At 40.7% G+C, this 22,937-nt stretch overlaps 2 protein-coding genes across 51 annotated transcripts in view; one reads left to right on the top strand and one right to left on the bottom strand.

Annotated features, from left to right (window-relative positions):
- Positions 1-22,937, bottom strand: part of Scmh1 (Scm polycomb group protein homolog 1) — a 124,621-nt gene that overhangs the window by 13,356 nt on the left and 88,328 nt on the right. For all 45 annotated transcript variants that reach the window (XR_015619859.1, XR_015619861.1, XR_015619862.1 and 42 more), the window contains 3 exons: positions 14,646-14,875; positions 12,628-12,754; positions 1,311-1,511 (listed from right to left, as the gene is read on the bottom strand). Coding sequence is in view for 32 of the 45 variants with exons in the window: in XM_087549916.1 (XP_087406042.1) it covers positions 1,311-1,511; positions 12,628-12,754; positions 14,646-14,875 (558 nt within the window). In the remaining 13 variants the exon portion in view is untranslated. The remainder of the gene's footprint in view (positions 1-1,310; positions 1,512-12,627; positions 12,755-14,645; positions 14,876-22,937) is intronic.
- Ctps1 (CTP synthase 1) overlaps positions 1-22,937 on the top strand; it is an 84,943-nt gene that overhangs the window by 51,625 nt on the left and 10,381 nt on the right. For 2 of the 6 annotated variants that reach the window (XR_015619741.1, XR_015619740.1), the window contains exon 19: positions 14,935-15,058. The exons of 2 other annotated variants lie outside the window; for them this stretch is intronic. The gene's annotated coding sequence lies outside the window, so the exon portion shown is untranslated. Of the gene's footprint in view, positions 1-14,934; positions 15,423-22,937 lie in introns of those variants that run through there. 2 more of the 6 variants (XM_087549284.1, XM_087549281.1) reach the window with 1 other exon arrangement.

Here is a 22,937-nt window from a genome sequence, read left to right as displayed (position 1 = left end):
ATGATTTGACTCAACCTGTGCAAACAACTATGAACATAAAGCTATCTGCTCCATCACCTAGCTGGGCCTCTTTCAGGAAGTGTGCTCACCTAGGGTGCTGTGTTCACAAGAACACTGCCCAACAGTAGGGAAGCTATGTTGGAGATAATACTGCTATTGCTAGCAGCAGCCTAAGCATACACTTTCCAATTTATATCAGGATACTGGATTTGGGCAACACTGGGAAATGTTTCATGCTTGTTTTTATTTTTATGTACTATCTATTTCTATCAAGATATTGTCATAATTTTTAAAAAGCAAAAGGCTCATGTGACTGTCTCTGAGGGAAGTGAGGAAAGGGAAATCTGGGGAGAGAAATCAGTCTCAGCAAAGTTTTAAAGAGAAGAACTCTAGGCAGTAGAGGTGAAGAGCAATTGCAGGCAGTTAGGAAGACAGACATTGCAGAGGGCAGAGTGGTTGGGGCCTCAGGGGACTGGGTCTGAATGTCTCAGCAGCTCCCATCCTCCATGCATCCAGTGGCTACCTACACTTGGCTCCATAACATTTCTGTTGTCACCCTTCCACAGATTACATAGATTTTCTTTTCCACCATTGCAGATATGAGCCTGTCATAGTCTGTTTTCCCTTTTCTTGACCAGCAGGTATTTGCTGAAGAGACGACTGGGTTGTTTATGCTCCCTGTCAGCTGGCTCCTTAACACCACAGCAGCTTGCTATAGAGGAAAGGGAGGGGCTGTAAAGCAGCATCACAGTAAAGACTGGACGGTGTAAGGTAGGTCAGGCCATTGTAGGCTTGGCAGGTAAAAATTAGATTTTGGACTTAAGAAAACTGAAACGGAAACAGGGCATAGCAGGAATAGTAGTTACTGTGAAAAAAAGAACCACCCTCTATCCTGGATTCAGCTCCCCTGTATGGGTCCTATAGGCCCAGAAGCTTAGGAGGCAGGGTGAAAGGAGATCAGAGGTCCTCTGAAGCCAGTTGAGGAAATTCTCTTGTTGCAGCAACATAGTCTCTATGTATTTTACCCATGAAATGGCTTTAAGCCACACTCATATTTTCTGTGTGTGGACCAAAGTTTGGAAGCGATGCTAGGCAGTCTGTCTGGCTATTTTTGGCAGAGGTATATGGGATATACTAACTATATGGCACATGGTTCAGCAGAGTCTGGGGGCTAGCAGTGAGGACTCTTAATGAAGGGGATACTTTTGCATTCTCCAGAGGCTATGAGTGTGACTCAGTATTAGGATCTCTCATCATAGTGCAGGTCTGCCACTCTGGTTAGGAGGCCAAACTATCCCAAAAGTGTTTACCTGAGATGACTTCACCGCCATGGCCCTGTTTGAGGAAGCTGAAGACAGTTTTCTGGTGATAAGCACAGTCAATGCAAGCCTGGACAGCCTGCTGCAACACCACAGAGGCACGGGCTGGCCCAAAATGGTCAGGGAGTTGTTGGATCTTCTTTTTATCCAAGTGGGGGCCCGTGCTGCCGCTCTTGTTCAAGTAGATACAAACTACGGGAAACAAAGAACCCAAGAACCTTACAGTGTGCCTGGCAGAGACAAGTCAGAGCAGCTCTCTTCCAGCTGCTAACCTCTGGACTTGGCTCCACTGGGATTCTCCCAGCTATGCTGCAGAACACTGTGGATGGTAAAGAAGAAGGTTTGGAAAATCCTGTGCCTAGTTACCACTAGCCCAAGCTGCACCACCAAGAGCTCTGGGAACATAGCCTATTAGAAGAACAACATAGACAAGAAATCAAGGCAAAGACCTTGTGTTTTGTTTTCTGGTTCCTGAAAAGAAAATGTAAACTCTGAAGAAGACTCTCAATCAAACTGCCTCATCTCCTAACTTAAGATAGCTGACTCGGCAGGAAAACAGTACTCACAAGGGTGGGTATAAGGGTCAATCTCTGAAAAGAAGGCTCAGTCTAGCTACCTAGACTATCTCATATTGGTGAGCTTTGGGTTCAACTGAGAGACCTTGCCTCAGTGAATAAGGTAGAAAGAGATTGAGAAAACTATTGGCTTCTACATGCACACACATATAAGTACAGACTACACCACCATCAAAACACACAGAGAGAGAGAGAGAGAGAGAGAGAGAGAGAGAGAGAGAGAGAGAGAGAGAGATAAAATAAGTAGACTCGAAACCTTCCCAAATTTAAGAGAACAAACAAGAACAAATAGCAAAAAGCAAAAAGTAAAAAGAAAAGAAATGAAAAAGAAAAAGAGAGGATTTTCATGTTTGGCAGTGTAGCCTTTGTTCTAAAATCACTAAAAATGGAGGACATCAGAGACAAGACACTTCTAATAAGAATATAAATATCCATGGTAGTTTATTTATAATAAACTCAAATTAAAACCATCACCAGGAGCATGAAACACACAAACTATGCGTCTAAAGGATACAAGAAAACCCTGAACTATGGACAGCAGCAACATAGGTGACTCTCAAAAATGTTTTTGAGTAAAAGAAATGAGATGCAAGAGTACATACAGACGGCATGACTAATTTATATCGAATTCAAGGTCTGGAGCTCTAATTTATGGTAGAAATTCTGCAATCAGAGTGGAGGCAGACACTGACTGCAAGGAGCCTGAGGGAACTTCTGGGGCAGCAGAATGTCCTGTGTCTTCATTGCAGTGGGGGTGGAGAGATTTATTAAAACTCAGCAAACCATATGAGTGTACAACAGACTGGCAACTAAGATTTACTTCATTGATGTAAATACCAAAGACCAAACTATGCAACCTCTAGAAGATGTCTTAGAGCATGGCTCTGAAAGTCTTTGACATACTCATACTGATTGCTGTCACACTTGACCAATACACAGCAGCAGGTCTGGACCTAGGATTAAAAAACCAGCAGCCTCTACTTCCTACTTCTTGAGATATTTACTCTTTGGTCCCAAAGTACTATGTGTGAGAAAACATTGTTTTGTGGAGAGGTTCACATGGAGAAACAGGCAGAACCAATATGCAAGCTATGAGTAAAAGTGAATCCCCAAACCTAGTCAGTCCCCCTCCCCCGGCCCAATCTGTCACTGTATACAATAGATGGGCTGTCTCTACCCTGCCACCTTTTAGTGTTTCAAAATTTAGTTCTGTAGTAGTTTGTCACACAGCAAAAGCTTATCAGAATAAATTCCAATACACGCTGCTCCAGTAACGAATACCAAGCATATGGCACTAGCTTTGGACCCAGAGGTGAAAGTACCAGAAGCAAAGTACTGCAAACTCACACCACTGGTCTGTTTTTCTCTTTGGTGTTGGAGCTCAAATCCAGGACCTCATCCAAGCCAAGCAAATGGTTGGTTACCACTGGGCTACATTCCTAGCTCCTCTAAAAGAGTTTCAGTGGAAGCCTAACGTTGCCCAGAAAGTTATCAGTGTGAGTTTAAAGGAAGGTGAAGACAATGTGACTGGAAGGTGGAGGATGGGGATGGGGGACGTGCCAAGAAGGGACTGAAGGTTTGGTATGACTGTGGACCATAACAACAAAACAGGACTGTACTTGATGAGCTCAATGAAATAGCTAAGGTTCTTTAAAGCCATCAGAGTGTTGCCTGCCTTCTTACTGCTTAAAATAAAATGTAAGATGAGAGAGAAAATCCCTTTTTAAGAGGTAAGAAAGAAGGTAGGAGCATGGTGACACATGTCTTTAATCCCAGCATTTATATCAGGGACAGGTTGGTCTACATCATGAATACCAGGCCAACCAGGACTATATAGCGACATCCTGTCTCAAAAATCCAAACCAGACCAAAGTCAGAAAGATACAAGAACATGCTTCACAGATTTGTTTCAGACCAAAGATTTCCATAGGAATTTGTTAAGGAAAATCCTGGCAGATTCTTTGTCACATAACAATTTAAAAACATTTTAATTAAAATTACATAAATTTCACTCCTCCTTCCATTCCTTCTCAGATTCATGGCCTCTTTTTCTTTAATTATTAAGATTCTCCAGGGTGCTGTCTTTTAGCTGTAGCTGCAGAAGAGGCACAAAGTAGAGAAGAGTTCATCTTCAGAGACCTGTTGTGGCTCTTGTCTTGAACCTTGATGCTACTCAGAAAAACTCCTCAAACTGTTAAGATAGTCCTTTGTTAGAATGGTTGCCAGTGTGGACTTAGAAGGTTCAGCGGCAGTACAAATGGAAAACCCCGTTCTCCTAGCCCCATCTCTTCATCTTCTTAGAGTCTCAACTTTTCATAGGCAGGGAGCAAGGAGAACACCTACTTGTCCAATGGCAAAGGACAGAACAGAAGACACGATGTCTAAGAAACAACACAACCTAGCTAAGGGACGGCCACATGTGCTCACTTGAGCGTCACAATTTCTGCAATTAGTGATTGCGACACACTCATCCCAACCCTGTCCAGGGTCACACGAGCACCATGGGAGTCTTTACTTCACGGGTCTTCTGATGAAGAATCACATCCAAGGCCTGTGGCTGCTGAGTTTCACTTAAGAGGACTCATGTTCCTGCACCTCGTTCAGAGGACCTGCTGCCTGACATTGCAAAGGCATGACACTTTAGATGAAGAGTCATGTGAAGGACTGAGAGTTAATTTCTCAAGTAGGAAAATATAAGTAACTTATATTTAGGGAGTTGTCTGAGGTGGTTTTAAAATATAGCTCATGATTCTTTAATCCTCCTCCACTGAGAGGTGAGGTCCCCTTAGGGATTCCCTATTCTTGAATTTAGGTTGCATGGTTCACTGACCAATACAATATAGTTGAAATAATGCCTATGCTAAGTTTGGGGCTTGGGCATTAGTGTCTGGGAAGAGGTATTTCAGTTGAAAAAAAATGCCTCTATTTCATTGGTCTACAGGCAAATCTGTTGGTCATTTTCTTGACAGATGATTGATGTGGCAAATTGTTTTTTGTCATGCTGTTTTATCACAGCAATAAGAAACTCTAAGATAAGATGAACAAGGAATCAGTTGTCCAAAGAATTCAAGGTCAATGTTGAAAGACTGTCTCAAAATAAAATACCAAAAAATCAAAACAAAAGCTCATCAACAAACACCAGACTCCCCCCCACCAAAAAAAAAAAGTCAGGTGGGAAAAATCATCTCACCTATAGGATAACATCTCAGAAATCATGCAAAGAGAAAATTTCTAAGAAAGGCAGGGCTAAGGAGTACAGCTCAGTGATACAACACTTGCCTAGTATGTACAAGGCACTAGCCTGGATTCCCAGAGCAACTAAATAAATAGAAAAGTAAGAAAGACTAAATGAAGACAGACATTTTTATTTTTAATTATTAAAATTTATTCTAAATAATTATCAATAACATATTTGATTACCTGGGCTTATATGTGAATATTTGTATGCTTAAATATACATGAAATAATACCAATGTCTTAGTAACTCATTGTTCTACTGTTGTGAAGAGGCACCATGACCAAAGCAACTCCTTTTTTGTTTATTTGTTTTGTTTTTTCTTGAGACAGGGTTTCCCTTCAGAGCCCTGGCTATCCTGGAACTCACTATGTAGGTAATGCTGGCCTCAAACTCACAGAGATCTGCCTGCTTGCTTCCTGAGTGCTGGGATTAAAGACCACTACTCATGTGTGTGACCAAGGCAACTCTTAGAAAACAAACAAACAAACAAACCCCATTTAATTGGTACCATGAGTATTCCAAGGAGGTTTAGTCCATTTTCATCATGGCAGCATACATGGTGCTAGAACTGAGAACTACATCCTAATCCACAGGTAGAGAGGCTATGAGTGAGTGAGAGAGAGAGGGGGTGGGGAGGGAGGGAGGGAGGGAGGGAGGGAGGGAGGGAGGGAGGGAGAGAGGGAGAGACCACCTCCACCCAGGGCCTGAATGGACACCTGAACAAATTCAAAATAGAAACCAGTGTTTCTAAAATAGTCAAGTAAACAGTATGACAAATTAAAAATATACTAAAAATTGTTTTTTAAAAATTTCATTTGCATTGGTATTTTGACTGCATATGTGTCTGTGTGAGGATGTTGGATCCCGAACTGGAGTTACAGACAGTTGTGAGCTGCCATGTGGGTTTTGGGAATTGAACCCTAGTCCTCTGGAAGAGAAGCCAGTGCTCTTAATTGATGAGCCATCTCTAGCACCCACCTCAAATACTTTTTCCTAAATTAAAATGTAAAAAAATCTTACTGAAACTTGTGAAATACAACAGAAACAGTGTTGAGAGGAAAAAGCATAACAATGAACACAGATTTAGGAAAAATTAAAGTCAAAAATACAAGTTTACACCCAAAGAAACTCAAAAAGGAGAATGTTAAACCCAGTCTTAGAAGATAATAACAATGAGAGAAGAAATTAATGAAATTTAAAGAAAAAATCACAATGAAATCAAAGGTTGGTTTTGGGAAAAGACAGAGATGACACAGTCACTTACGTGAGAATGATGAAGGACACGATGCTACATGTCATATAAGGATAACACCGCTATGGATCTCCTTGGAACCGGGCTTTGGTGTGGGCTGAGGAAGACCCCAGTTTTCTGTTGCCATTTTTGGTCTTTTCATCTAGCCTATCTCCATCTTTGTGACTCTCTGCTGACCTTCAGAACCACTCTCTATCAGGAACCCCACAGCCGCCACCCTTGGCTAGAACCCAGAATGGGACAATAGCAATGAAAGGACAGAACTATCCATCAAAGGCAAGACTAGATAGTTATACCAAGAGACATCTAAAAAAAGTAACAACTCCAGATGCCTAGATCCCAGCGAAAACACAGACATGAACAACCAAGATAATATGTCTCCAGCAGAAAGCCAGCAACCCTACTGTAGTAGACTCTGAGGACCTTTGAGTGGATATTAATAAATGCCTAATGAAGACCATGAAAACAGAAGTAGTTGAATGAAATAATGAAAACAATTTAAGACACGAAAGAAGAATTTAGCAAATAGAATTGCTAAGAAACAGTTAAGTCAAAATAAAACTCAAAATGAAAACCTTAGGAAGTCAAAAGAAAAGCCTCACCAACATATCAACAGACATAGATGAGGGGATTTCAGGTCTTCATGGGATGGCAGAAGAAATGAATACCACAGTCAAAGAAAATGTTAGATATAAAATCCAGGTACAAAACATCCAGGAAACCTGGGGTACTATTAAAAGACCAAATGTAAGAATAATAGGTATAAAGGAGTATAAAGAAGAAACCGAGGTCAAAGGCACAGAAAGTAGTTTTAACAAAATCATAGAAGAAAATTCCCCAATCTAAAGAAAGAGGTGTTTATCAAGGTACAAGAGGCATACAGAACACCAAATAGACAGGACCAGAAAAGAAAACCCTCACACCACAGGATAATCAAAACACTGAATGCACAGAACAAAGAAAGGCTATTGAAAGCAGCACAGGAAGAAGACCAGGTCACATATGAAGGAAGGTCCATTAGAATAACACCTGCAGAGGAGCCTGGACAGATGTTTTACAAACTGAAAGACTATAGATGCTAGCTCAGACTACTATACCCAGCAAAACTACCAATTACAACAGATTGAGAAAGAAACATTTCAGGATAAAAACAAACAATTTTTGTCTATAATCTAGCTTTACAGAAGGCACTAGAAGAAAAACTTCTAGTCTGAAAGGAAGGTTAGCTAGACCAATAAGGACATAAAGATTAAATGTCAAAACAGACAATAAAAAGAATAATACCATATCATAACAACAAAAAATAAGAATTAGTAAACATTGCTTAATAGTATCACTCAATATCAATACTCTCATTTTCTAAATAAAAAGTTTGGATAAGGAAACAGGATCCATTTTTCTGCTATATCCAAAAACATACTTCACTATCAAAGACAGTTATCACCTTAGGGTAAAGGAATGGAAAACAGTATCCAAGTGAATGGAGCCAATAAACAAGCAGACTATAATCTGACCAAATAGATTTTAAAACAAAAATTAATCAGAAGAGATAGGGAAGGTATACTACATTTTTATGAAATGGAAAAAAAACCACCCCAGGAAGATATTACAGTTCTAAACATTTATGCACCAAATACAAGGGCACCAAATATCATAAAGAAACATTCCTACATACAGCTAAGGTCACACACTGGCCCTAAGGACTTGATATCTTACTACAGAGACACTTCCTCATCCATGCTCATCGCTGCTCTATTCATAACATCCAGGAACTAGAAAGAGTCTAGATGTCCATCAGCTGATGGGCAGAGAGAAGGAAAATGTACATGTACACAAAAGAGTATTATTCAGCTGTTAAAAATGATGAAATTATAAAATTTACAGGTAAATGGATGGAGCTAGAAATAATCATCTTGAGAGAGATATCCCAGACCCCAAAAGATAAATGTTCCATGTTTTCTCTTATTTAGCTTGTAACTTTAGATATATGTGCTTCTAGTAACTACAGAGATTAAGCAGATAATAAGGAAAAAGAGTGGATCTTCCAAGGAGAGGGAAATAGAATATAGTGTTATAAAGAGATAAAGGGGAACAAGAATAGGAAGATTAAATGGGGAGGGGGCGGGAGAGCAGGGTAAAGGAGAGACTATGGGAAGAGACACTAATACTAAAGGCCTTTTGAGAAGCTAAATGAAACCTACTCTAGAAGCTTCCCAAAATATACACACATGTGAAAGGAATTTAAGTGGAGTCACCATGGAGGAGATAATGCCCCAGCTAGACATCTTAAGCCATTAAGTTAAAGCCTCCTGTGCCAGGATGGGTTACATACTGTTGAGCTGCTGATCAAATGGATCCCATGGGCTGTCTCCTAAATATTACAGCCTCTTGTCCAGGCTACTGTAATCATCATTCTCACCAGGTACAAACTCTATGACCTATCACAGCAACCGGCCTACAAGACAGACTGGTGAAATAGTGGCACAAGCATTATGGGAGTAACCAACTACATTTCCTTTTTTTAAAAAAAATTGAAGGCCCATTCTATGAGATGGAACCCATGCCTGACGTGGATGAAGTGGCTAAGAACCTGGGACTAGATGTCATGGGCCCGAGGGAAAACCTACTATTACTTTGCTAATAAACTGACTCCTAATGACACACTAGCACGCCTGTAGTTCAGCTCTCATTAGAGAAGCGTCTTCTTGTAGTAGATGAAAACTAACAAAGATACAACTGGATAATGTGCAAAGTGAGAAAGTTTTAAGCACTCACCCCTTAATGGCTCAAAGATCTAAGTGGAAAAGGAGAGACCCTGTAAGAGTCAAGGTGGTGGATGACTTTAAGGAAATAGTGTCTTCCAGGCACAACAGAGCTGATAAACATCTAAGCTCAGAGACTGTGGCCCACACAAGTTCAAATCATTCGAGGGGACACCAAGAACCTGTTTGTAATTGCTACCAGCTGTGAAAGGGAAACTCAGTTTTCTTTGATGGAGGGATACTGAGTATATCAACCACACATACTCCAGGATCTGATCCATAACAAAGAGTAGCTGGCTAACATAAAAAGGTCTCCAAAGTTTTTGTTTTTCTTTGACTTTTTTTGTCACATACTTGTGTTTTTTCTTTTGATTTTTTGTTTTGTTTTTTCTTTTTGATATCGAGAGAAGAACATGAATTTAGTGGTTAGGAAGGAGGGGAGGATCTGGGGGCAACTGGGGGAGGGGGAAAGAGTATGGTCAAAGTATATTGAAACTGAAAAAAAAGAGAATATTAGTAATACAATTTTATTTGTCCAAAAATTAACTGACCTAGATGAATAGACCAGCTGGATAAGAGACCATCTCCTGAGACTCAGGCAGGTAGGAAGACAGAGGCTGAGCACAGGGCTATGCAGTTGTAACTGCAGCTTCTCAGGAAACGAAGCTCTGACTGTGCGAGCTCAGCAGGAGTTCAGGTCCAGTCTGAGCAGAATAATGAGAAATTTTCCCCAACAAAAAGGAAAATACAATCAGAATAGGCACACACACACACACACACACACACACACACACACACACACACGTATATACATACACATACATACATACATACATACATACATACATACATACATACATATAAAACAAATCAAATACTGGCAAGTTCTACCAAATATTTAAGCAACAAATTATACCAATTCCACACAATCTCCTTTAGAAGATAAAAACAGATGAAGTGCTTATCAAACTCATGAGGTCAGCATTATTTTAACACCCAAACCAAAGATAGAACAATAAAAACAAATTGTAGGCCAAAACACCTCTCAGGAACACAGATGTCAAAATCTTCAATGAAACATTTGAAAGTATCCAATATCATACAGAAAGGATCGAGTGACACAAACAAACAGGATTTATCCAAGTATGGCAGGGGGAGCTAACATTAAAGAATGGTAACTGTGAGCTGGATATGTGCTGGGTTGTAGGCCAGCCATGGCTATATATAGCAAGGCCTTACCTCAAAATATTTTAAACATCTTCTTAATCATCATATTTACAAGTTAAATTTAAAAACACATCAATATATTCAGAAATACAACACTCCTTCACAATAAAGTATCTCAGAACATAAATTGGGAATTTCTTTAACTTGTTAAATAACTTTTATAAAACTCCTCCAGTTGGCACATTGAGTGGTGAGGAACTAAGGAAATTCTCATTGGGATGAGGAGGAAAGCCCTCTCTCATCTCTTCAACATCTTACTGGGAGTTCTAGATAGCGGACTATGATATGAAGAAATAATAAAAGTAAACATACAAGGACATAAACAACCTGTCCTGGATCACGCATGATTATCTACATATAGAATGTGAAAAAACTGATTTTAAAAAAGCAAGCAAACAAAAACTTGGAACTAAAAAGTAATTATAAAAGGCTGCAGAATATAAGGTTAATATTTAAAAGTCAATCATTTCACTCAGTATTAACAATGTTTTAATAGCAACAAAGGTATAAACATAATAAACGTGCATGAGATTTTTATTATTAAAATTGTTATTCTGAAAAAAAAACCAAGAAATAAAAATTCCAAATTAATAGAGAATATAATACAACTCACTGTTAAGAAATCAGTCTTTCCTAACGTGATCTAGAGGTTCTAATGCCAATCATAACCCCAGAAAGTCGGCCTGAGAGATGGCTCGGTGGTTCTCTTACAGGAAGACCATGGGTTCCGTTCCTAGCACCCACACTGCATGGCTTACAACTGCCTGTAACTCCAGTTGCTAGTATCTGATGTCCACTTACAGCTCCCACGGGCACCTGCATACATGTGCTACACATGTACACCTAAGCAACTCCCAGAAGTTTGGTTTTGGTTTTTGTTTTTGGAAGAGCAATAAGTGGAACCTGAGTTTTACTTAGAGAGGCGAAAGACCCAGACTATCCCATAGAGTATTAAAGGTGAAGGTAAAGTTGGGGGCTGAAACTTCGTGACCTTAAAACTTAGCATACAGTCATTGCACCCATAGAGTGTATACTGGCAAGTGGGCAAACAGAACAGGACATTACAGAGCCCAGAAATAAACTCACAGGAATTCACCTTGTTTTTGACAAAGGAGTAAAGATAGTTTCTTCAATGAATTGTTTTGGAACAACAGAAAATTCGTATGAACCCTTCCCCAACCAAAAGTCAAACAATAACCAGGCACCTAGACACAGACCTTGTGCATGCTCCAGGAAGGCACTGCATTTTGAAGCTATCTGGAGGGAAAGCGGTGGCTGAGTACCCTTCTGTTTCTTGGCATTTTGGGGTTTGGACAGAGATACACTAACTCATGCTAAGAGGAAGATTACCCTAACAGCTGTGAGATCATTCTGATTTCTTCGCCATCCACACAGATGTAACTACACAGTAACTGAAGTTTTAAAGGTACAGGTATTTTACGGTTACCCTTACAGATATTTTATAAAATGGGGACAGATAGGTGTGACTTTTGCATGTGCACCTGTACTCACACCCCCACCCCTACCCCCAGGTTGATTTTCATCCTCATCAACTATGAGATTTTGCTTTTAGCCAATCATTTGTTGACTAGTCTCCAAAGTAAAATTCATTTTCACTGTGTAAAAAGGTTTGTCTTCATTAATGATGGAGACTATACATGGACTGACCCAGGGCTCCAACTGCATATGTAGCAGAGGATAGCCTTGTTGGGCACCAATGGAAGGAGAAACTCTTGGTCCTACCAAGGTTGGACCTCCAGTGCAGGGGAATGTCAGGGGGTGGGTAAGGGAGGGTGGATGGGGGGGAACACCCTTATGGGGGAGGAGGAGGGGATAAGGGGCTTATGGACAGGAAACCTGGAAAAGGATAACATTTGAAATGTAAATAAAGAAATCTAGCCAATAAAAAAAAGAAAATAAAAAAAATGAGGGGGGAAAAACTTGGAAGCTTTTCATCCAAATTTGAATGGTGCAGCCTCCCTGGACTGCTCTAAGGGGCCATTAAGAAGGGAGTGCTCCATCTGCGATCAGCCCTGATGCCCCAGCTCTGAGTTCACAGGACAGTTGCCCCAGTTTTCCCCCTCTGACAAAATGAAAGTTTCTCTAAGACAATTTCAAATGCCAAGGAGTTTGCTTTTTTTTTTTTAAATTCTACCTAGATTTACAAGTGGACAGGGCTGGTTACTGGTAGAAGACTAGAGGAAATGTAGATACCATGCCCCAAGTGCAACTGCAGTTGGTTCCATCCTCCTACCTGTGGGGGCCTGCATGGCTGAACTTGGGATGGTGGCAGCATCTTGGGGAACAGTGCTGGTGTCCGGTTCAGGAGTGCTGGTTGTTGGTGAGGTGGGTGGTGGGCTCAGCAAAGTCCGAGGTCTCCTCTGTTAAAACGGATGAGGAAAAGTTTGCTACCATAAAGGTGACTTCTCTCCTCCTCCTCTCTCCCTATCACGCAGCGTACTCATGAGGCCAGCGTGTTTATCAGTGGAACCACATGTGATCTTTATTCTCTGCTTAGTAATTGGCCCCAAAGTTGTACGTATTGAAAGTCCTCAGTGAACATTTTCTGAATGTATGTATATAATTTTGATCTTCCCAAAAGAAAGAGCTTAATGTGCTTCCATGTTAAATTCCGTACCATACGGACTCCAAATCCTTTGTAAATGGGGCAGCTAAAGGCAGAAGAAAGTTTAATGTTTATGGTTTAATGTTATTACTTTTTTCTTTCTCTAAATGGAAATGAGAAACACTGGCAACCATAGGTCTTACTACTATTTTGAGATAGTTCTTGTATTTGAAACAAAGGCCTTCTGTGTGATTTCCTACTTACGGAGGCCCTTGTTTTATCTTTGGAATCTCTCAGATACATATTCACTCTTTTGATTACCCTCAAGACATACCCACATGCCTCTCTGGCCTTGGCATCCTTAAGGCCTGCAGCCTCTCCTCCACACATGAAAAAGAGACGAGTATAATAAAGTAATTGTGTAATAGGTAGAGGTAGTAGTGGTGGTGGTGGTAATGGTAATAGTAATACTAGTAAGAGTAAAAGTAAGTATACTAGTAGATAAAAGGAAGGACCAGGGCTAGGTATTAGTGGCAACAGATCAGAAATAGCATTCTATGTTATACAGAAAGATTAAGTGGTGACATTGAGAATTCATATCCAATCAAAAAATAGATAACTAAGAGTAGTAACATTACGACTAAAATCATCCATCTATCCACCCATCCACCCATCTTCCACCCACCCATCCATCCACCCATCCTCCATATACAGAATATCTCCCAAGAGACTAAGATATAAGGCACCATAGGAAGAAAAGAGAAAAGATTAGGTAATTGACCCTGAGGAGCTCATATTCTGTAAGGACACAGGTTAGCTAGAGTGACTTACAGACATAGCAAATAAGTCAGCCAAATAACTAACTCTGGGAAATATGGGAACTGCGATGGAGAACCAGTGTGAACAGGGTTAAATTTCCATAGGATGACTCAATCCAACTCAGGAGGGAGGGTCTGAAAAGTCGCTGATTACTGGGCGTCAAGTGGAGATGAGATGCTATGCTGACAGAGACCACAGAGAAGCCTTTTCACACCATTGCTTTTGCTAGGGAAGATACCCACGAATAGGTGGGATGGCTCAAGAGGTAGTCCTTTCAGTAACAAATCAGTAAAGCTGGACTTGGTCTTTTCCCACATTAGAAGAAAATGTATGTCTCTTAGGTGTAGAAGGTGTGTATGTTGTGGCAATCTTGGAACTAGATCTAGGAACTTATCACTGCACTCTTAAACCATTTCACATGTCTAAGCTCTAACTTACTCCATAATAGAATAATGCTAGTAGTATCACGCAGAGCTTTGAGGTATCACAATATGGGTGTGGTAGCATCTATTATAGCCTGACATTAAGTGATTAAGTGAAGTTTAAAAAAAAAGAAATGGAAGGAATAACAAAAGAAATACATTGACCGAATTAATATACTCTGTTTACATGTTAGATCTCTGTTTTGTGAAGGATAGTGAGGGGCAGAACTGTTATCTGTTGAAGACATTAGATAGATCCTCTCAAAAATCAAAATTTGTTTCCTACTCTAACATTAGCAAATTCCAGATAAGTGCTAAATAGGAATAACATAGGATTTCCCCTTAAAAAACCATCCACTAGATGGACAAGATGGCTAGGTGTGCTCTTTTTCAAGGCGAAACGTATGAATGAGTTGCCTCTTGGCTCTCCTGTATCTCTTTCTGGGAAACCAACGTTTTACCTACCTTACTGCCAGGCTTGGGGCCTCTCTTCTTTGGAAATTTCAAAGGTTCAGCTGACTTGGATGGGGTAGAGGTGGGATGGGGAATAAGGATCTTGGGCGTTCGGCCCCGCTTCTTTCCTGGTTTGCGCCCTCTCTGCCCTGGCTGAGGCTCCAAGACAGTTTTGGTGCTGTTGATGCTGGGCTTCTCAGTGCTCACATCAGACGAAGGGGAAGGATTCTTTGGAATCACAACTGTAAGAAAAAAGATTCATTCCATCATCTTTCCACCCACATTTCCATTTGTCTTACAGTTTCTATTACTACAGTGAAACACCATGACCAGAAAGCAAGTCGGGAAGAAAGTGAACTGGGATCACACTACTTCCACATCTGAGTCCATCACTGAAGGAAGTCAGGACAGGAACTCAAAACAGGGTAGGACACTGAAGGCAGGACCTGCTGGAGAGGCCTTGGAGGGGTGCTGCTTATTGGTCTGCTCTGCATGCCTTGCTCAGCCTGCCTTCTTATAGAACCCGGGACCACCAGCCTTAGGATGATGCCACCCAAAATGGGCTGGGACCTCCCCCATCAATCACTAATTAAGAAAATGTCTTTCGGAGCTGGAGAGATGGCTCTGAGGTTAAGAGCACTGACTGCTCTTCCAGAGGACCTGAGTTCAAACCCCAGCAACCACATGGTGGCTCACAACCATCTGTAATGGGATCAGATGCCCTCTTCTGCTGTGTCTGAAGACAGCTGCAGTGTACTCACATACATAAAATAAATCTTAAAAAGAAAATGTCTTTCGGCTGGATCTTATGGACACATTTTCTCAATTGAGGTTCCCTCCTTTCAGATAACTCTAGATTGTGTAAATTGACCTGAGATCAGCCAGCCCGCCAGCCTGCCAGCCAGCCAGAGGGAAAATAACTTGCATTTCTGTCCTAAAGGCTCAGAACTGGGACAGAGCTCAGGAGTCTACACCCTTCTTCTGATGAGATAAAGACACTAATTAAAGAGGAAGTAATGTCTCTCCCAGGTTACTCAGTGAGGAAAGAACTTTTGTTTTCAACTGAGATGGGACAGCCAAGGCCATATCACCATGGTTGAGGTTTTAGCACGTAAACTGCAGTGAGGGGAGTGAAAATAATATGAAAATCATTTCTCCTTAACCTGAAATGTTTGTTTGCTCTTTATTAATTTACAGTTATTTATTGTGATTTCCAAAAGTGTGAGCTTTAGCCTCTGCTTCGTGCTCCAGCTATACCTGGTGTCACACTGAGTCATCTACTTTTATATCCCTCTTGTCCTATCTATTGAGCTTTTTATTGTTTTTGGTTATACATGTATCAATACTTAGTTCTCAAAGCTTAATACAGGGCCCCATTTTCTCTGAAGTCCTCTCTGACCAGGACACCACTGAGTGAGCACTTACAAAGTATTCTGTGCAATCTGTGTTATAGGGCTCCTTAGTTTTATGTCAATCATCCATCTCCTCCTTAAATTGAGAATATTTAGAGATAAGGAATACTTAATTCATCACACAAATAGCTTCTGAGCACTTTCTATCAGTTATATACTGTTTTGAGTCCTGGGGAATAGGTAGAACAGTGAACAGAACAGACACGGTTTCCACTCAAGGGAACATGTTAGTGTGTCTGAGGTTAGAAGGTTAGAATAGCTGGACATGAGGAGCAATGTGGAGAATAGGTTAGAGAAGAGTGGCACTAAGGCTGAGTAGATCAAGTTAGGTAGATAGCTCAGCCACTAAACTGCTTGCTATGCAAGCACAAAGACTTAAGTCTGAACCCAGAATCCATCTAAAAAACGCTGGCTGTGGAAGTGTGTGCTTTTTTTTTTTCTTTTTTCTTTTTTCTTTTCTTTCTTTTTTTTTTTTGAGCTGGGGACCGAACTCAGGGCCTTGAGCTTGCTAGGCAAGTGCTCTACCACTGAGCTAAATCCCCAACCCTGAAGTGTGTGCTTTTAATCTTAGCTCTGGAAAGGCACAGGAAGACACCTGGGGCTCACTGCCAGATTTACCTGGTACAGTGGGTCAATGAGACCCCATCTCAAAAAGCAAAAACAGGTTGGGGGTTGCTAAGGGGATGGTACAGTCAGTAAAGCGCTTGTCGCACAAGCACGCTCATCTGAACTCTGATCTCCAGCACTCACATACACCAACATAAATACAATACACAAAACATACAAAGCACTTGAAATTACTACATTCCATCAAAGTTTCCAAAATCAAAAGGATTAAAACCCATCCCTAACAGTGGTGAAGGATGTGAAGCAATTGAATTCAACACTGCTCGTCTGTACATCATTTTGGAAAATTATTTAGTTGTATGCCTTATGACCCAACAAAAGATATGGCCACCAGCAGACGTCTGCTGGGTATTTATCCCATTTTTTGTGAGGTAAATGATGGGAAGAATCCAAATGACAAACAGTAGAACAGATTTCTGAAAAATATAGTATATGCATACAGAGGAACATCACAAGAAACACAAAGGAACTACAGCTAACCATTTTTATTTGCAACGACACAGCTCAATCTCATAGAAATGTGCTGTGTGAAATAAGCCAAATAAATAAGAAAAAGCCAGAATATATATACAATTTGTGAAGTTTAAAAACAGAAAAAATAATCTAGATTGACAAGGTGGATCAATTTGAAGGAACTGGATACCATGAGGAAGAGTTTGAAATGCTTCAAATGAACTGTATCAGAATAAAAGAAACAAACAGAGAAGACAAAATATGGCTGAGGAGAAGGCTCAGTGCTTGCCACACAAGAATGAGGGTCCAAGTTCAGATCCCAGTATTCACATAAAAGTTACATCTACTTGATTAGATATAGCCAAAGATTAGCAAACAAACCAGAAAAATATATCAAACACATTCAATCACAACCGTACCTAATGAAAGAGAGGAGTCCTACCTGATGCAGTGTTGTTAGCTGGGCCAGCTGGGAGAATAAGGACACCTTTTATTGATTTGGAACACACTGGAGAAAGAGACCTGGAATTGAGCTTCTAAACTTGTTTCTTATGAGTGGCCTACCAGATGTTAAAATATGGAAATGTTAATTAGGGAGTTATATATCTGAACCTGGAATCCAAAGAAGATGCTGGATTTGAAGATAAAAATTTGAGACTCATCAGTGTGTTTACTGATATGTAAAACCATTAGATGAAATGAGATATTGTTGACTATGAATGCATAATCAAGAAAAGAGAAGAAAGATCACTTCTAAAACGCATTAGTGTGCATCAGTTAGAGAGAAGAGGATCTAGCAAAGGAGACTAAAGAGTGGCCTAAAAATGAATCCAAAAGAAAATGAGTGTGAAGGGCCAGGAAACTGGAAAAGGCAGCACCTCAACCTAGTGATCAAAGCTCACATCACTCCAACTAGAACACACCCAGTCTATTTATAACGTGATGGGCCAAGAGCATTGCATACGCACCATCTTTCCTTCAAATCAGTTATTTTTGAGGTCAAACATACCAAAACTGAGTCTCAGTTAACAAAATGACTGGCCTTGTCAATGTTACAGAGAGAAAAATACAGGAATTATTCTATATTCTAAAGGTGAAAGTGACATACAGTTAAAGCAATGGTATAGTTTGGTTTAGAGCCTAGAGGAATATACATTTGAAAGGGATGATAATAATAGATCAATTGATAAGATTCGCATACTTACTCTGGCAACATCTGATACCAAGTGTGGCTTGCTGAGTCACACTAGGGTAGGGCATCATATGAATTCTGAATAGATCAGAGGATGTATTTACCCTGTGATTTAGCAATTATAATCAGAGGTATAAACTCCAGGGAGACTCTTGCACACACATCTCAGCATATATCTTAAAGTGCTCAGAGTAGTAGTATCTTTTCCAATATAATATTTTTATTTATTATTTGGGAATTTCACATCACACACCCTGATCATACTCACTTCCCAGTCCTCCCAGGTCTGCCTCCCACCCTTGTGACAACCCCCTGAAAAAGAACAGGAGGAGGAGGAAGAGGAGGAAAAGGAAGAGGAGGAGGAGGAGGGGGAGGAGGAGGAAGAGGAGGGGAGGAAGGGAAAGAGGAAGGAGGAGGAGAAAGAGGAGGAGGAAGGGGGGAAGAAGAAGGAGGAGGAGGAAGAGGAGGAAGGGAAAGAGGAAGAGGAGGAGGGGAGGAGGGGAAAGAGGAAGGAGGAGGAAGAGGAGGCGGGGAGGAGGGGAAAGAGGAAGGAGGAGGAAGAGGAGGCGGGGAGGAAGAGGAAAAAGAGAAGCAGCAGCAACATCCAATATGTGTTGCCCATATATCCACTGGAGCACCATAACTCCCAGTGGTCAGCCTCTTAAAGAAATCTGAGTCCTTCCCACCTGACCCCTACAGATGATATCAATTGTGGAGAGCTACACTTCAGCACCACTCTATCACCATTATTAAGAGTTCTGTTCAGTGGCTTTCTATCTAGATTGTTACTCTTGGGGTGGTGGGAGTTGTCAGAGAAGCTTTCTATGTCCGCCTAAATACTTTTAAAAACCTAGCTTTCAGGGGTGGCTTTCTTGAGGCTAGAAAGATGGCTTAGTGGTTAAGAGCACTGGCTGCGGGGTTGGGGATTTAGCTCAGTGGTAGAGCGCTTGCCTAGTAAGCGCAAGGCCCTGGGTTCGGTCCCCAGCTCCAAAAAAAAGAAAAAGAAAAAAAAAAAAAAAAAAAGAGCACTGGCTGCTCTTCCAGAGATCTCAGGTTTGATTACTAGAAGCTATGTGGCAGCTCACGACCATACTTTAGTTTCAATGTCCTCCTCTGGCCTATGGACATAGAAATACATGCATGCAAAACATATACACACATAAAAATAAAAAGTTTCATTTGTATATAAGAATGCACAAATTTAATGCACATCATTTGATGAGTATGGCTACATGCACATACTTATGGTACCATAATCAAGGTAAAAACCATAGTCACCAGCTCCAAATTTTTTTTCTGTTCATTATGAGTTCCTTTTGTGTGTGTGATAAGAACATTTAGCACAGGAACTCTACTTCTTTTTTTTTTTTTTTTTTTTTGGTTCTTTTTTTCGGAGCTGGGGACCGAACCCAGGGCCTTGCGCTTCCTAGGTAAGCGCTCTACCACTAAGCTAAATCCCCAGCCCCAGAACTCTACTTCTAACAATGTCTTAAGCACACATGGATAGGCATTATGTTGTACAGTAGGTCTCTGGAACTTACCATACATCACTGAAACTTTATACCCACTGAGTAACAACTTGTGTTTCCTTTGGCAACTGCCCTTCTAGTCTGTTTCTATACATTTGACTATTTTAGATACTTCCTATGAGTAGAATTATGTAGAATTACCCTTTTATGTTTGGGCTTGTCCATATTATTATAGAGGGCATATTCTTTTTAATTCTTTCTCTCCCTCTCTTCTTTTTTTTCTAACACTGAGTTTCATAAGCCACAATTTCTGTTTATCTGTTCATGGACACCTAGTTTGTTTCTATGGAATATGTTCTTGTATATTCCTGTTTTTAAAAGTTCTGTCTGGACTGGAAAAATGACTCAACAGATAAAAACACTGGCTGCCCTTCCAGAAGATCTGCTGGAAATTGTTCCTGCACCCACATACCAGTTCACAAGTGTCTGTAACTCTAGTCCCAAGGGATCTAGATCCTTTCTTGGCTTCCTTGGGCATCAGACACACACATGGTTCACAGACATAAATGCAGGCAAAACATTCACACATAAAATAAAAAAATAAATCAGAGAAAATATTTTTAAAGTTCTGTGTTTTAATTTCTTCTGCAGCAATACGAAGATATATAAAATTTCTTTGAAGACTTTAAGAATATATTTGACAGTTAATCTTGTCTACTTGGTGAGATTTAGAATCATTTAGTGGAAAATTTCTAGGTGTGTCTGTAATGGTATTTCTAGAAAGTTTTACGGAGATGGGAAGATCTACCTCAAATGTAGGCAATCCTGTTCCATGGGTGGGGTCTTAGGCCAAATAGAAAGCAGAAAACCCAGTGGATGCCAGCATTCGTTTTTGTCTGCTTCTGACTACAATATGCCTCCCATTCCTGCCACAAGCTAGAACCTGCCCTCTGTCACCACAACTTGCCTTGCCATGGTGGGCCTTCAAACTGTGAGGCACAGAAAGCCTCCCTTCCTTGCATCATTTTTCTTAGGTATTTGGTCACATACAATACTACTAAGGTTGACAGTGTTAGAGCTCGCTATCTACAGCAATACTGTGAGAAAGTTCTTCTCTTTCTTGTATAGAAAAAACCTTAACTCATTAAATTCAGTGTTCTTATTTTATGCCTAAGCCAAATGGCCTGCCTCGCTTTAAACTGATTATTATAGGTCTCCAGATAGTGATAGACTATGAACCTAAGTTGTGTAAAAGGAGTCATATGACAAACAGGGCTCTGAGTTGGTACTTAGTACATGTCTGCAGAACTGAAATGAAGCTGGATAAAAGAGAACAGTCCTCTGTCCCAGCTCTTTTCAGCAATTCTAACAGTTCTGTTTCTCCTTTCCCTGAAGCCTGCGCACATAGTGCACAGTTCTGAACTGAAACTGCCTTCACTGGACTGAAAGGGAGGGAAGCATACAATTCTATTGACCAGTTCTTAAAAACCAGACTGTGTGTGTCTTTTGTGAGCAATAATGAGATGAGGTTTCAGTCTAATTTAACAGCTTCGTAATAACTGCATCCACAGAAGCTAACCTGGGGAGAGATCTGGAGGTTCTTCTCATTAGAAAGCCCCAATCTGCCTTGCACGTTCTAACTTAATTATCCTGGTTGACAAAAAAAGATGATATCAAGGGGCCAGAGACCTAATTCTAGTTTTGTCCCTTATGATATGACCTTGAATTTGTCATTTAAACACAATCTTTTCTCACTTTTCTAGATGTAGATGATTAACCACTTTAATGATTGTCTTATATCAGAGAAGGATGAAGGACATAAGTATATTCCAACACACTGCAGTGCTACTAAGGTGGAAAGAATCCAACCCTTAGTCCACAGTATGTAAGTCTTATACGCCTGGGCTTTCACTTGGCCTTAAAGCAACTCTTGTGAAGACTGGCAGTGTCTCCTCGAACAAATGAAGAGGGCCAGCTTCATCAGAGTTAAGGTGGTAGAGCTGGACATGGTTCTTTAGTACTCTGTTCATAGCACAGCATAGAAGAGATCTTTCTCTGAACAGAAGGGAGAGAGCCAGTGAGCACCAGCTTGATCTTCTGCTCCTGACTGCTGAGGCAGTGCACCCCATACTTGTGCCAACAGCTAGGACTGCTCTCACCATCACAACTTCCTCAGCATGGAAGCCCTGGGGGCAGCAATTGTGTGCTAATTAACGTGGCCTTATTAATTTTTGAGAATGTGGTAAGTGGTATTAAAGCTGTCAAGGATCTACATTGGAACAATACAATATAAAACAACCCAGTGTGACTCTAGAGGAGCAGCCTCAAAACTACCGGTAGAATTTTGCACAACAATCCAGTGGGTGTGGAGAATATCAGGCGGCCTGGACGCCTTGGTCAGAAAGTAATGAGATTACTGGAAGAAGGATGGAGCCATGCTCCAAGAACACATCGGACATTATAAGAGGCTTTCACTTACCAACAGTGGACAGTCTGAACATCTCAACAGATGAAAGTTGCAAAGTATAACTAGTTAAATAAAGTAAGAACCCATGAGTTCACACTGATGTAACCAACTAACTAACTAAGGTGAAGGTGGACTAGGGTACATAGTCCAGGTTAATGAAATAACTAAAGTGACACCATACTATCCTAACCTTATTCCTGTCTGCTTGGTCACTGGTCAGCTTCTACCCCTAACAGCCACATTTGCCTTGGCCATGCTCCTGGGATTGTCCATGATCTTGGCCATAGCCCAAATGTATTACATAGGGACTAGGAGGTAGCCGCTGACCTTTACAAAAGAATTATATGTTACCAGCCACCCCCACCCCTGCAAGTCCATCCCCTAATTCCCCTTCAGCACGGATGTTGAAAGCTGTGAACCCCTAAGCTTGGGCAGCACAAGACTTTCCAGAGTCTGAGCCGGCTCTTCGTCTGGCCATTGATAGAGAGCTGAAAACCTTTAATTGGCTCAGCATAGTTGTCAATAACTTAACTTTCCTGTGGGGATCGTTTCAGTTAATGAATATGAATAAAATTAGAAAATCTGAAAACTAAATTAGGAAATAATTGATTCAGTCAAGATTACCAAATATGCTGGTATTATAGGATAAAAATTTGATTAAAAATGAGATATTTGGAGAAAAAC

The sequence above is a fragment of the Rattus norvegicus genome, chromosome 5, assembly GCF_021556685.1.
Source record: "Rattus norvegicus strain SHRSP/BbbUtx chromosome 5, alternate assembly SHRSP_T2T, whole genome shotgun sequence".
Taxonomy (NCBI): domain Eukaryota; kingdom Metazoa; phylum Chordata; class Mammalia; order Rodentia; family Muridae; genus Rattus; species Rattus norvegicus.
Note: the sequence above shows the minus strand (reverse complement) of the source record. Positions and strands in the feature narration are given on the sequence as shown.